This window comes from Cetorhinus maximus, chromosome 10 (genome assembly GCF_964194155.1).
Source record: "Cetorhinus maximus chromosome 10, sCetMax3.hap1.1, whole genome shotgun sequence".
Lineage (NCBI taxonomy): Eukaryota > Metazoa > Chordata > Chondrichthyes > Lamniformes > Cetorhinidae > Cetorhinus > Cetorhinus maximus.
The window spans coordinates 94,831,943-94,844,854 of record NC_135888.1 but is presented as its reverse complement, the minus strand read 5'-3'; the positions used below and the strand labels follow the sequence as shown (position 1 = coordinate 94,844,854).

Here is a 12,912-nt window from a genome sequence, read left to right as displayed (position 1 = left end):
AAACTGAATAGTGGAGGCAGGAGATCAAATTTGGGAAGATGCGGTAAGCCAAAGAGTAGAGACAAGGTAAGAAAGAAAGGTATTAATATGGGATAAGATAAACAGACTGACAGGAAGGGACAGAGAGTACAATTCTAAGAGTAAATCAGCAGATAAGGCTAGATGCTACAAAAATAATAAAAGGACAAAACTAAAGGCTCTGTATCTAAATTCACATAGCATTCGAAATAAAACTGATGAACTGATAGGGCAAATAGAAATAAATATGTATGATCTGATAGCCATTACAGAGACATAGAGGATGACGTAGATTGGGACCTGAATATTGAAGGGTACGTGACATTTAGGAAGGACAGGAGGTTAGGAAAAGGCGGAGGGGTGGCTCTGTTAATTAATGATGGTATTTGCACGTTAGAGAGGGATGACCCAAGTTCAGGAAACCAGGATGTAGAAGCGGTTTGGGTTGAGATGAGGAATGATAAAGACAAGAAGTCACTGTGGGAGTGGTGTACAGGCCCCCTAATTGTAACTACACAGTAGGACAGAGTACAAAAGAGGAGATAATGGGAGTTTGCCAGAAAGATACAGCAATAATCATGGGGGATTTTTATCTACATATAGACTGGAAAAATCAGATGGGCAAAGGTAGCGTAGATGAGGAGTTCACAGAATGTTTTCGGGATGGTTTCTTAGAACAGCATGTTCTGCAGCCAACCAGAGAGCAGGCTATGCTAGACCTGGTATTGAGCAACGAGATAGAATTAACTGATTACCTCATAGCGAAGGCACCCCTAGGGAGCAGTGATCATAACATGATTGAATTTTACATTCATTTTGAGGGAGAAATGAGCGAGTTCAAAACTAGTGCTTTCAACTTAAATAAGGGCAATTATGAGGGCATGAAAGCAGAGCTAGCTAAAGTGAACTGGCGAATGACGTTAAGGGATAGGCCAATAGAGGTTCAGTGACAGACATTTAATGGGATATTTCAGGATACACAGAACAAATACATTCAATGAGAAAGAAAAATTCCAAGGGGAGGGCCCACCATCCGTGGTTAACTAAAAAAGTTAAAGACAGTATCAAACTTAAAGAAAAGGCATACAATTACGCAAAGACGGGTGGCAGGTCAGAAGATTGGAAAGAAGATAAAGAACAACAAAGAATTACAAAAAAGATTAATAAGGAGGGAAAAACTGGAGTAGGAGAGAAAGCTTGCTGGTAATATGAAGATGGATAGTAAGAATTTCTATAGATATTTAAATAAGAAAAGAGTTAACAAAGTGAGCATTGGTCCTACAGAAAGTGCATCTGGGAAATTGATATTGGAAAATAGGGAGATGGTGGATGAATTAAAAAAGTATTTTCCTTCCGTGTTCACCATAGAGGACAGAAGTAACATCCCAGAAATAGCTGTAATCAGGAAATGGAAGGGAGGGAGGAACTTAGGAAAATTACAATCACCAGGGAAGTGGTATTAAGCAAATTGTTGGGGCTGCGGGCTGACAAATCCCCAGGTCCAGATGAACTTCACCCTAACGTCTTGAAAGAAGAGGCTAGTGAGAAAGTTGATTTGGTTTTAATTTTTCCAAATTCCCTTGATTCAAGGAAGGCTCCATTAGGTTGGAAAATAGCAAATATAACTCCTTTATTCAAAATGGGAGGGAGACAGAAAGCAAGAAACTATAGGCCAGTTAGCCTAACATCTATCATAGGGAAAATGTTAGAAGCTATTACTAAAGATGTTATAGCAGGGCACTTAGAAAAATTCAAGGCAATCAGGTAGAGTCAACATTTTGTAAAAGGGAAATCATGTTGAACCAATTTATTGGAGTTCTTTGAAGGAGTCAAATGTGCTGTGGATAAAGGGGAACCAGTGGATGTACTGTACTTAGATTTCCAGAAGGCATTTGTTAAGCTACCACATCAAAGGTTATTGCAGAAAATAGTAGCTCATGGTGTAGGGGGTAACATATTGGCATGGATAAAAGGTTGGCTAGCTAATGGGAAGCAGAGAGTTGGCATAAATGGGTCTTTTCTGGTTGGCAGGATATGACGAGTGGTGTGCCACAGGGATCGGTGCTGGGGCCTCAACTTTTTGCAATTTATATAAATGACTTGGATGAAGGGACCGAAGGAATGGTTTCAAAATTTGCTGACATAAAGATAGGTAGGAAAGTAAATTGTGAAGAGGACGTAAGGAGGCTTCAAATAGGTTAAGTGAGTGGGCAAAGATCTGGCAAATGGAGTATAATGTGGGCAAATGTGAAATTGTTCATTTTGGCATGTAGAATAAAAAAGAAGCTTATTATCTAAATGGTGAGAGATTGCAGAGCTCTGAGATTCAGAGGGATCTGGGTGTCCTAGTGCATGAATCACGAAAGGTTAGTATGCAGGTACAGCAACTAATTAGGTAAGCAAATAGAATGTTATCATTTATTGTGAGGGAAATTGATTACAAAAGTAGGGATGTTATGCTTTAGTTGTACAGGGCAATGTTGGGACCACATCTGGAGTATTGTGTACTGTACTGATCTCCTTATTTAAGGAAAGATGTAAATGCATTAGAAGCAGTTCAGAGAAGGTATACTAGACTAATACCAGTAATGGGTGGGTTGTCATATGAGGAAAGGCTGGACAGGTTAGGCTTGTATCCATTGGAATTTAGAAGAGTAAGAGGTGACTTTATTGAAACCTTTAAGATCCTGAGGGATCTTGACAGGGTGGATGTGGAGAGAATGTTTCCTCTTGTGGGAGAATCTAGGACTCGGGGTCACTGTTTAAAAATAAGGGGTCACTCACTTAAGACAGGAGAATTTTTTTTCTCTCAGAGGAGAGTCTTTGGAACTCTCTTCCTCAAAAGGTGGTGGAAGCAGAGTCTTTGCATATTTTTAAGGCAGGGCTAGATATATTATTGGTTAACAAGGGGATGAAAGGTTATTGGGGATAGGCAGGAATGTGGGATTGAGGTTACATTCAGATCTTCAGATCAGCCATGATCTTATTGAATGGTGGGGCAGGCTCGAAGGGCATAAGACCATAAGACATAGGAGCAGAAATTAGTCCATTCGGCCCATCGAGTCTGCTCCGCCATTCAATCATGGCTGATAAGTTTCTCAACCCCATTCTCCCACCTTCTCCCGTAACCTTTGATCCCCTTACCAATCAAGAACCTATCTATCTCGGTCTTAAATACACTCAATGACCTGGCCTCCACAGCCTTCTGTGGCAATGAATTCCATAGATTCACCATTCTCTGGCTAAAGAAGTTTCTCCTCATCTCTGTTCTAAAAGGTCTTCCCTTTACTCTGAGGCTGTGCGCTCGGGTCCTATCTCTCCTACTAATGGAAACATTTTCCCCACGTCCACTCTATCCAGGCCTTTCAGTATTCTGTAAGTTTCAATCAGATCCCCCCTCATCCTTCTAAACTCCATCAAGTATAGACCCAGAGTCCTCAAACGTTCCTCATATGTTAAGCCTTTCATTCCTGGGATCATTCTCGTGAACCTCCTCTGGACACTCTCCAGGGCCAACACATCCTTCCTGAGATACGGGGCCCAAAATTGCTCGCAATATTCTAAATGTGGTCTGACCAGAGCCTTATAAAGCCTCAGCAGCACAACCCTGCTTTTATATTCTAGTCCTCTCGAAATAAATGCCAACGTTGCATTTGCCTTCCTAACTACCGACTCAACCTGCAAGTTAACCTTGAGAGAATCCTGGACTAGGACTCCCAAGTCCCTTCAGATTTCTGAATTCTCTCCCCATTTAGAAAATAGTCTATGTCTCTATTCTTCCTGCCAAAGTGCATGACCTCACACTTCCCCATGTTGTATTCCATCTGCCACTTCTTTGCCCATTCTCCTAACCTGTCTAAATCCTTCTGCAGCCTCCCCGCCTCCTCAATACTACCTATCCCTCCGCCTATCTTTGTATCATCTGTAAACTTAGCCAGGATGCCCTCAGTTCCTTCATCTAGATCATTAATGTATAAAGTGAAAAGTTGTGGTCCCAACACTGACCCCTGCGGAACTCCACTAGTCACCGGCCGCCATCTGAGAAGGACCCCCTTATCCCCACTCTCTGCCTCCTGCCAGACAGCCAATCTTCTATCCATGCTAGTATTTTGCCTCTAACACCATGGGCTCTTATCTTACTGAGCAGCTTCCTGGGCGGCACCCTGTCAAAGGCCTTCTGGAAGTCCAAGTACATAACATCCATTGGCTCTCCTTTGTCTAACCTGCTCGTTACCTCCTCAAAGAATTCTAACTGATTTGTCAGGCATGACCTCCCCTTGATGAAACCATGCTGACTTTGCCCTATTTTACCATGCACTTCCAAGTATTCTGAAATCTCATCCTTAATAATAGGCATAGTGGCCTACTCCTGCTCCTAATTTGTATGTTCATATGTATGTATGTTCGAACGTTCACTACAGATTATAATCAAACAAAGGGATATTTAAATTCTTTCCTATACACTTATCTTCATTTCCACAGGTTCTATTGCTCCTCTCTGTCTGTTGATTATGGTGTCACTTTCTCTATTTCCTCCCCTGTGATTATTTACTGTTGCCCCGGCTTAAAGAACTTGGTACTTCCTTCCCCCTCTGTATTAAACTCCCACTCTCACCAAATTCCCATTTCTGCTCTGTTTAGCAGATTCTCATAGCTCTGTGCACGGACGGCGCAACACATTCTTTTCCATTCACATACTTACACAAATAAATATAATCCACATGGGGTGGTATCTTTGTATAAAGCATGAGTAATTTTTAACTGCAACATTTTGGAGTTCTCTCATTGTGTAAAACACAGCTTAGGAGACACTAAAAAAGTTTGCCAGAATCTGCCACAAAGATACAACTGAAACCAATATGAAGAATCAAGTCCCTTTATATACATTTTTTCTTTTCTGAAATCTATACTAATAACCAATTTATGCTAATTAATCATTTATGCATAATGGCACCTTTTAATTACACTTGTGACTATTTCTATACCTTCAGAGTTGATACAGTCAAGATTGCATTGGCAGTATCTCTTAGAAAAATGGATCAGAACTCTCTCACGCTCCTGCGTTTCACCCATCAGTGGGAAAGCTTTTAAGAATCTCCTAGTGGAAAAAGGGAACAGAGGACCTGTTTAGCTATTAATCAAAAAAAAGTAGATACTTGCAATTATTCAGGAGGACTGCAAATGCACAATTGCTTCTAAATAGATTATTGTAAGGACAATTTCTATGTTACAACTTTGGTTTCCTCATGGAAACACATTATTTGCATACAAATGGTTTGCAGACATTGCTGAGATTTCCCTACATTGTGCTGATACAGAGTAAACTGTGCAGCTGTCCAAAGAAGGGACATGCTAAAACAAATCTGTCAGTGCAACTACATCAATACACAATTTTACTTAAAATTGGAAATGTAAAATCTGTGATTCAATGCTATTTCACATTTCCAAGTTTAAGAAGTAAATACAAATAAAATTAGAGCCAGTAAGTTGTGGGGCTGTTCTCACCAATGCGCATACTCAATTTGCATATTGAAACCTTTGGTTCATAGATTGCTGTGAATGGAAGGGAGAGCAGGAGGGAAACATGCTTACTTCCCTCCATTTAAACCCTGGCTATCTACTGGTGGATTGTTCTCATGTACCCAAAAGAGGCAGGTTTTTATTATTATTTGTAAACAAGAAGATATGAAAGGTATTAAATTTTAAACATCAATTATATTTAAAGATAAAGTGATATTCAAAAGCCCCATACAATAGTGTGATTCTCAAAATACGACAGCTGCAATATTTGTGTGTACCTGAGCAGGACACATGATAAATACATGTTTCTTGACTGTTTGTTCTCAGGCTATGGGCGAGGTTGGTAAAGTGGTATTTTTATTACCTTCCCTTATTTGCCCTGACAAGGAATTGGTGGGCCTTCTCCTTGAACCACTGCAGCGTGTGTACTGATAATGTTCAGCAAGGAATTCCAGTGATGACGAAAGAACGGCAGCATATTTCCAAGTGAAGGTGGTGTGCAGCTTAGAGAAGATATTCCCATTATCTTGCTGCTTATAACCATTTATGTTAGTCATTCTTTGGATCTCTGGCTAGGCAGGCATTTACTTACTATCCCTAGATTCGCTTCAGAAGCTTCCTTGAACAGCTACATTCCATGTAGTGAAGGTGCTGTAATAATGCCTTTAAGATAGGTAATTCCAGGATTCTGCCCTAAGGACGATGAAGGAATGGAAAATATGTCCAAGTCGGGATAATGTGTGATTTGAAGATTAGAGAAGGCCTCGGAGTTGATGGAGTTCCCATCACCTTACCCATTCTGGGTAAGACTTTAATAACATAATAGGAGCAGGTGCAAACCATTTGTCCTCTTGAGCCTGCCCCACTATTCAATACCATCAAGGCTGGTCTTCTACATCAACTATGCTTTCCTGCTCACTCCTAATATCCTTTGATTTTCTGAGAGATCAAAAATCTATCGATCAGTTTTAAATATACTCAAAAATGGAACATCCACAACCCTGAGAGGTAGTCTTCTGTGTGAAATTTCTCCTCATCTCAGTCATAAATTAACCTAAAGCTGGGGCCCCATGTTTTAGATTTCCCAGCCAGGAAAAGTGTCCTCTCATGTCTACCCTGTCAAGTTTATTCAGAATCTTCTATGTTTCAATGAGATCACCACTCATTCTGCTAAAGTCCAGAGAGTATACAAACAATTTACGCAGCCTGTCATCAAAGGTCAACATCTCATCCCAGGATAAAAGCAAAATACTGTGGCTGTTGGAAATTTGAAACAAAAACAGATTCAACAGAAAATTCAGCAGGCCTGACAGCATCTGAGGAAAGACAGGGTTAACATTTCGAGTCTGTATGATTCTTATTCAGAGCTAAAGAGAAGTAAAAATGTGATGAAATTTAAGAGGGGTGGAGCAGGCGAAGCTGGATAGAAGACCAGCGATAGGTGGAGGCAAAGGAGGGATTGACAAAGATGTCATGAAAAAAAGGGCAAATGGGTGTTAATGGTAGTGGTACTGGCTAAAGGAGGTGTTGATGGTGGCATTAAGGTCAGAAAGCAGAATGTGGTAATCGCAGGACAAGGGTAAGCACTTTGGAAAGAACAACATGAACAAGTGACAGATGGCCCTAGTGGGAATGGGGTGGAGGGAGGGGATGGTGATGGGAAAAAATATCGAAAGTAGGATAAAAGATGGGGATAAAATGAAGAATAAAAGTGAAAATAAATAAAAATAAAAATAAGTGGATAAAAAATAAAAATAAAAAAATAAAAATGAATATTGAAAAAAGGGGATAAAAGAAGGGGTGAGGATGGAGGAGAGAGCTCATGGTCTGAAGTTGTTGAACTCAATGTTAAGTCTGGAAGGCTGTAAAGTGCCTAATCAGAAGATGTAAAATTATGTGGGATGATGTCGAATGGAACTCCCGACGTCACCCCGCATCAATTCCATTTTCAGGTTGGCCGGGGCGCAGCTTGTCTTGCCGTTTTAACCTTCTGTTCCTCCATGACTTCTCACTACCAAAGGAATTGAATCTTTAAATTCTTCCAAAAGTATTACTTCTCTAAGAGCTGCATATGCCTACCTTTAATGCCCGTATCCATCTGTCAAAATTACTTTGTTTTATTCTCTCAAACTCAATTTAAGTTTGCCCAGGTTGTTTCCTTATATTCCTACATTTCTGCCTGTATGCCTCAGGAACAAACTCATATGCACTCAAAATAGCCAGAATACTGCATCATAATCCACCGATACTTCTTCTGACAGTGAAGCATAAACCTCATGTGCTCTACCTACCAACCTAGACTGTAAAAGCAATGTCCAGATTTCCAGTGGCCATTTCATCTGCTTAGCTATCTTCTCAAATAAGATAAAGAATGCCTCTACATCCACTTCTTAAAACTTCAGAAGAGCTTGTACAAATTTAAACGTCTCTCCACTGGCCTTTAGATTGAAAGTGATTATTTCCGCATCAGAACCTTCCTCAGCATCTGAAATCTCTTTTTTAACTTCCAGCTTTCTAAGCGGATATTCTCTACTCTCTCTCTCTCTCTCATTCTCTCTTTTCTCGCTTGCTAATTTCTCCAGTTCCAATTCCTTTTCCCATTTTCTTTCTCTCTGTTTCCTTTCTGCTTGCTTCCTTTGGAATGCCCTTTCTCTCTGTTTTTCTTTTGCCACTAGTTCAAGTATTTTTTCATTTCCATTGCTTGTTCATGTTCAAGCTTCATTTGCAACTGAAGTTTCACTATCTCCAGCTTGACTCACTGGTTTCTGATATCCATTCCAACTTCAAATGCTGTGCTATCACTTCAACTACGTCTGCTTTCTTTGCCCCTTCAGTTAATCTCAACTGCAACTTATCCACCAATTCTGTTAACTTACCCTTAGATGCTTTCTGTAACCCAATCAGAGTTATATCTTCTATTCCCAGAAAAGTGTTAGCCATGGATAAAGCCATTTTTACAGTCTCACCACTTTAAAATCCCTCAAACCAACCTCTGAGTTCAATGTATTTCTCATACTCATGGCCTTAAGATTCACCAACACCAAACCAATTAAGGAATATCAAATATACCACAAAGAGCCTCGAATTTTGTTATGACATGGCATAAGATGTATGCCAGGTGGACCAAATCCACAAGGGAAACTTGGCCATGCTATCACAATGATTTTGCAATTTGTATTTATTGCAAGATATGTGCACTGAATTCAGAAGTACTGAATCCACCAAGACCTTTAGAGATCTTAAAAATTAAATTAAAATATTCATTAACAAAATAAAAGATTTCAAGCACATGCATAAAACGATATTTATTTAATACTATAACAAATCCTAAAATTCCTAATTAACCTGACTCCCAGTTACACACCCCCTTTAAGGTAACAGTCCAAAATAGATTTTAGTTTTAAAAGAAACCAGCAAATTAACACAGTGCCCACTTGACAGTGGAATTCCAAATGGCTTTCTCCAATTTTAACTACTGGAGGCTTCCTAAGGCTGTTTCACACACTCCTGTTAGATCTTACATGGCCCTTTAACATAGCCTTTAATTCTCCTTTATATATGTTTCTCTCTCTTCAATATATAAATTCCATTGTTCCATGTTTCTTTGGAACTGTACCTTTCCCATAATATAAGAACATTCATGTTGCCAATATTGTCAGTAACCTTTGGGAAAAATAAACACGCTCCTTAGCCTTGCTTATCTGGCTACTTGTAAACAGACTAACATCCCTTTGAAATCCAAACAATCCCTTCACTTATCTAAAAATTCAGATTCCCTTCACACCTTACATGTTAAGATGTTAAGGCAGCATCCATGTTTAGTCCTTAGCATTTCAAGTACATTTCTACACCTAGCTTCTTTTGATAATGTCAAGCTTGCAGTCTATCTGACTCCAAATGTAATTAAATCACACAGACAAAACCATCTACACTCACCCATAAACTACTTTACAACAAACCAGAAAAATATTATGAAAAATATTATACCTTCGTAACACCACAAATACATAACCTGTTAGCAATATGGCTACAGCAGCTGTAAGTAATAGTATTTAAGAAGGAATTAGATAAGCATGAAGAGAAAAAATATTAAGATATATGGGGAAAGAACAGAGAATTGGGCTGAGTGTAAATAATACTAAATGGGAATTTGCATCAGCAGAATGGACTGAAAAGTGTTCCTTCATGCTGAAATTTCTACAATTCTAATTAAAGATGGCCAAACCTGGTGAAAGCTATGTTAAGCACACATTCTAAGCTCTTATTACAATGTAGACAAAACTTTAAAAATGGGGAATAGGGGGTAGATTTTCAGTTTTGGACGGTATCTGCCATTTTGGCACAAATTGCACACAAAATTGCACCTGTTTTGGAAAGTGCTTTCCACACCCTACTCTGAATTTCTGCTCAAACTTAATTGCATATTGCCAAAAGCAAACGTTGCCATGAACCAGCACAAATCGCACAGTGTCAAAATGTAATTTTTAAAAAATATTGTTTCAAAGTAATTATTGATATATTTAAGAGTTGTAACTTGTTAATGTTTCATTAATACAGTTGAAAATTGTATACATTTTAAAATGACAATGTAAATCCGCCTGTGAGCAACTTGATTTTAAATTGCTGAAAATGACTTGATAAAGAAAATGCAAATCTATTTTCTCCTCAGAGTACAGTATTAATTCCACAGTAAAAGGAATCATTCCAAACCTTTCAACACGTATGCTAGTGTTCTTTCATCCAAAAGTTATACTTAAATTTTTAGAGCTCCAAAGACCAAGCAACAAGTGCATTAACAGAAATTCCCAATGGCAATTAATTCATCCTGGGGGATGGTCATCAAATCTATGCTGGCGTTCTCTAAATGAGCAATTTTGTTCAATCCCACTCTGCTGCTTGATCCCCATCCCCTTTAGCATTCCTTTTTCTCAAGCAACTAACCGATTGCCTTTTAGAGGAATTTACAGAAAGCAGCTTGTGGCAGAGGAGTCCATGTTCGAACTACCTTCTGTGTAAATATTTTTTCTACCTATTTCTTTTTTTTGATGATTATCTAAAGTTTCTGCCCTCTCATTACTCATTCCCAATGGAAATAATCCTACTATTTATTTCTTTTAAACCTTGTATAATTTTGAAGGCATCACCAGGACGCGGACACTCAAATGATCATAGAAAACCAATTAAATGATAATTAAAAATAAACTAAAAGTCCATTTTGCCCACCTATGGTACGAAGCATCCCTTCATCAACATATTAAAATTTACCCTATATTGTTTGTCATTACACATGATACATAGAAATAACAAAGTAATCATTTTAAGGTATACTACACATTTTTCTGCATCAAAAGCTTCATGTAAAGTTTAAAAAATCAGTGCAACTTAACTCTTATTTTTAACAGTATTAAGAATAACTTGCATTAAGCCTATTATATGAAATTAATAAATATTTTATTAACAAAATATATTTATCCTATTTTCTATTTTGAAAAACAGATTTAGCCATATTTGCATCTTACAACTGTTACTCACCTAAGTGCTTTATCCAAAGTCAAGTCTGTGAAGTCAAAGAAACTAAGATATTCTTCGGCCACTAGCTTGCTGAAATCATTGCTGTAAAAGAAAGAAATTCCAAATTATTGGATTAAGAAACAGAGGGGAGGAAGCGATAGCCAAAGCTTGGTCAAATCCCATCTGAAGTACTGCATGCAGTTTTGGGCACCCAATCTCAGGAAGCATATATTGTCCTTTGAGGTGGTACAGTGCAAATACAGTGGGTCAGCACTCGTAAGGTTAGGAAGTAGTGCATCTTTCCAAAGCACTTCAGAGCCAAACAAGTAATTTTTAAGTGTAGACACTATAGTAATGTAAGGAATTTGTACACAGTAAGATCTCACAAACAGCAATATGAAAATGGCCTGATAATCTGCTTTTATGACATTGATTAAGGAATAAATATTGGTCAGGACACCAGGCAGAACTCCCCTGCTCTTCTTCAAAATACTGCCATGGGATCTTCTACATCCTGAGGGTAGATGGGGCCTCGGTTTATCGTCTCATCCAGAAGAAAATACGTCCAACAGTGCTATATTGGCATGTCAGCCTAAATTTTGTGTATAAGTGTCTGGAGTGGGCCTGAACCCACTTGTTTTAACTTTGGTATGTTGTGCAATATATCCTGCCTATACTGTCAAAGGTAATGCTTCCATGCAGACTGCCATGTACAGCAAGAGAAGCAGGAGTAGACTGAAAAGGATGTAAGGGTAGCCTGTTGCCACTCTGAAATGACAGAATTCCCTATCCCTCCCCCATGCAGGAGTGGTAATGATGTTGCCTGGCCCCTTAAGATATTACTAGTCTTTAATTCTCTGTCTATGAGCTATTTTCCAGCTTGCGATCAAAAGCATTTTGGACACTTAGAAGAAACTGAAAAAATTCTAACGAGTTTAATCCCTGAATTTCTAATGGGTCAATACTCATAAGGTTAGTCGAGAACAAATTCTTCTTCATCCTGCCTCCAGTCAAGATCAGCAGCATGTTTTCTGTCTGGCTTCCGAGATACACTCCTTGCAAATGCTGGGTGTTAAGAAATTGTGAGTACGAGATAGTCACTTTCTATCCAATATTATAAGGTGTAGAAAATTTCCTGAGACATGCTTCTAGTTTGTAGCACTCTCCACTGGAATTATAGAATCATCCTTCAGTGTAGTCTGCTGCCAATGGCTGCACCTGCCATCTGGCAATAAAGCTTTGTGTGATACAGTTATGTAATGAAAACAGACTAAGTAACATTTGAAACCTTGCTGCGGCTATACTACACCACCACATCCTCATTCAGTCTGAACTTTTGTTTTAACATTTCAATTATCCTTTAAACAAGATTTGTGTGCCTCCATGTACCATACTTTAAGGTGCATGTTAATGGGTGTACCAAGGGGATCAAGAGGCAGGAATTCAAATTATTCATAAGAATGCCTTTATCGTTGTTTCTTGATGGGTAACTGCACAATTAAAATTATTGCTGGAATGCTTAAATGCTGATTCTTTTTGCTTACCTAATCTGTTCTAGCCACATTCTGCTTCAATCTAACTTTGACAACATTAGAAAAATACTATTTTATCTATTCTTGACCTTAAAATTGTATTCAAGTTTATTCAGCTGATTTATAGATTTGCTTTACCTTAAGAAGACAACCTTTATTCATAACCGTATCTGTCCTGACCAAGCACTATTCTCGCATCTTAAATGCTCCAACTCCACCTGCTAAACTTCCCCACTGTTCTTCATCCAGCCATGCTTCATTGCACGAACAACTGGTTTATTTTTCTAGCTGCAGCTCTTGTGATTTCTCGCAGTGCCATGCTATTTTCAAA

The 12,912-nt window shown here is 38.7% G+C and overlaps 1 protein-coding gene across 1 annotated transcript in view; it reads right to left on the bottom strand.

Moving 5' to 3' along the window:
* Positions 1–12,912, bottom strand: part of LOC144685849 (PH and SEC7 domain-containing protein 2-like) — a 225,679-nt gene that overhangs the window by 105,895 nt on the left and 106,872 nt on the right. Inside the window, exons 5-6 of the mRNA XM_078550800.1 lie at positions 11,071–11,151; positions 5,004–5,116 (exon numbers count right to left, since the gene is read on the bottom strand). Coding sequence (XP_078406926.1) covers positions 5,004–5,116; positions 11,071–11,151 — 194 coding nt within the window. The remainder of the gene's footprint in view (positions 1–5,003; positions 5,117–11,070; positions 11,152–12,912) is intronic.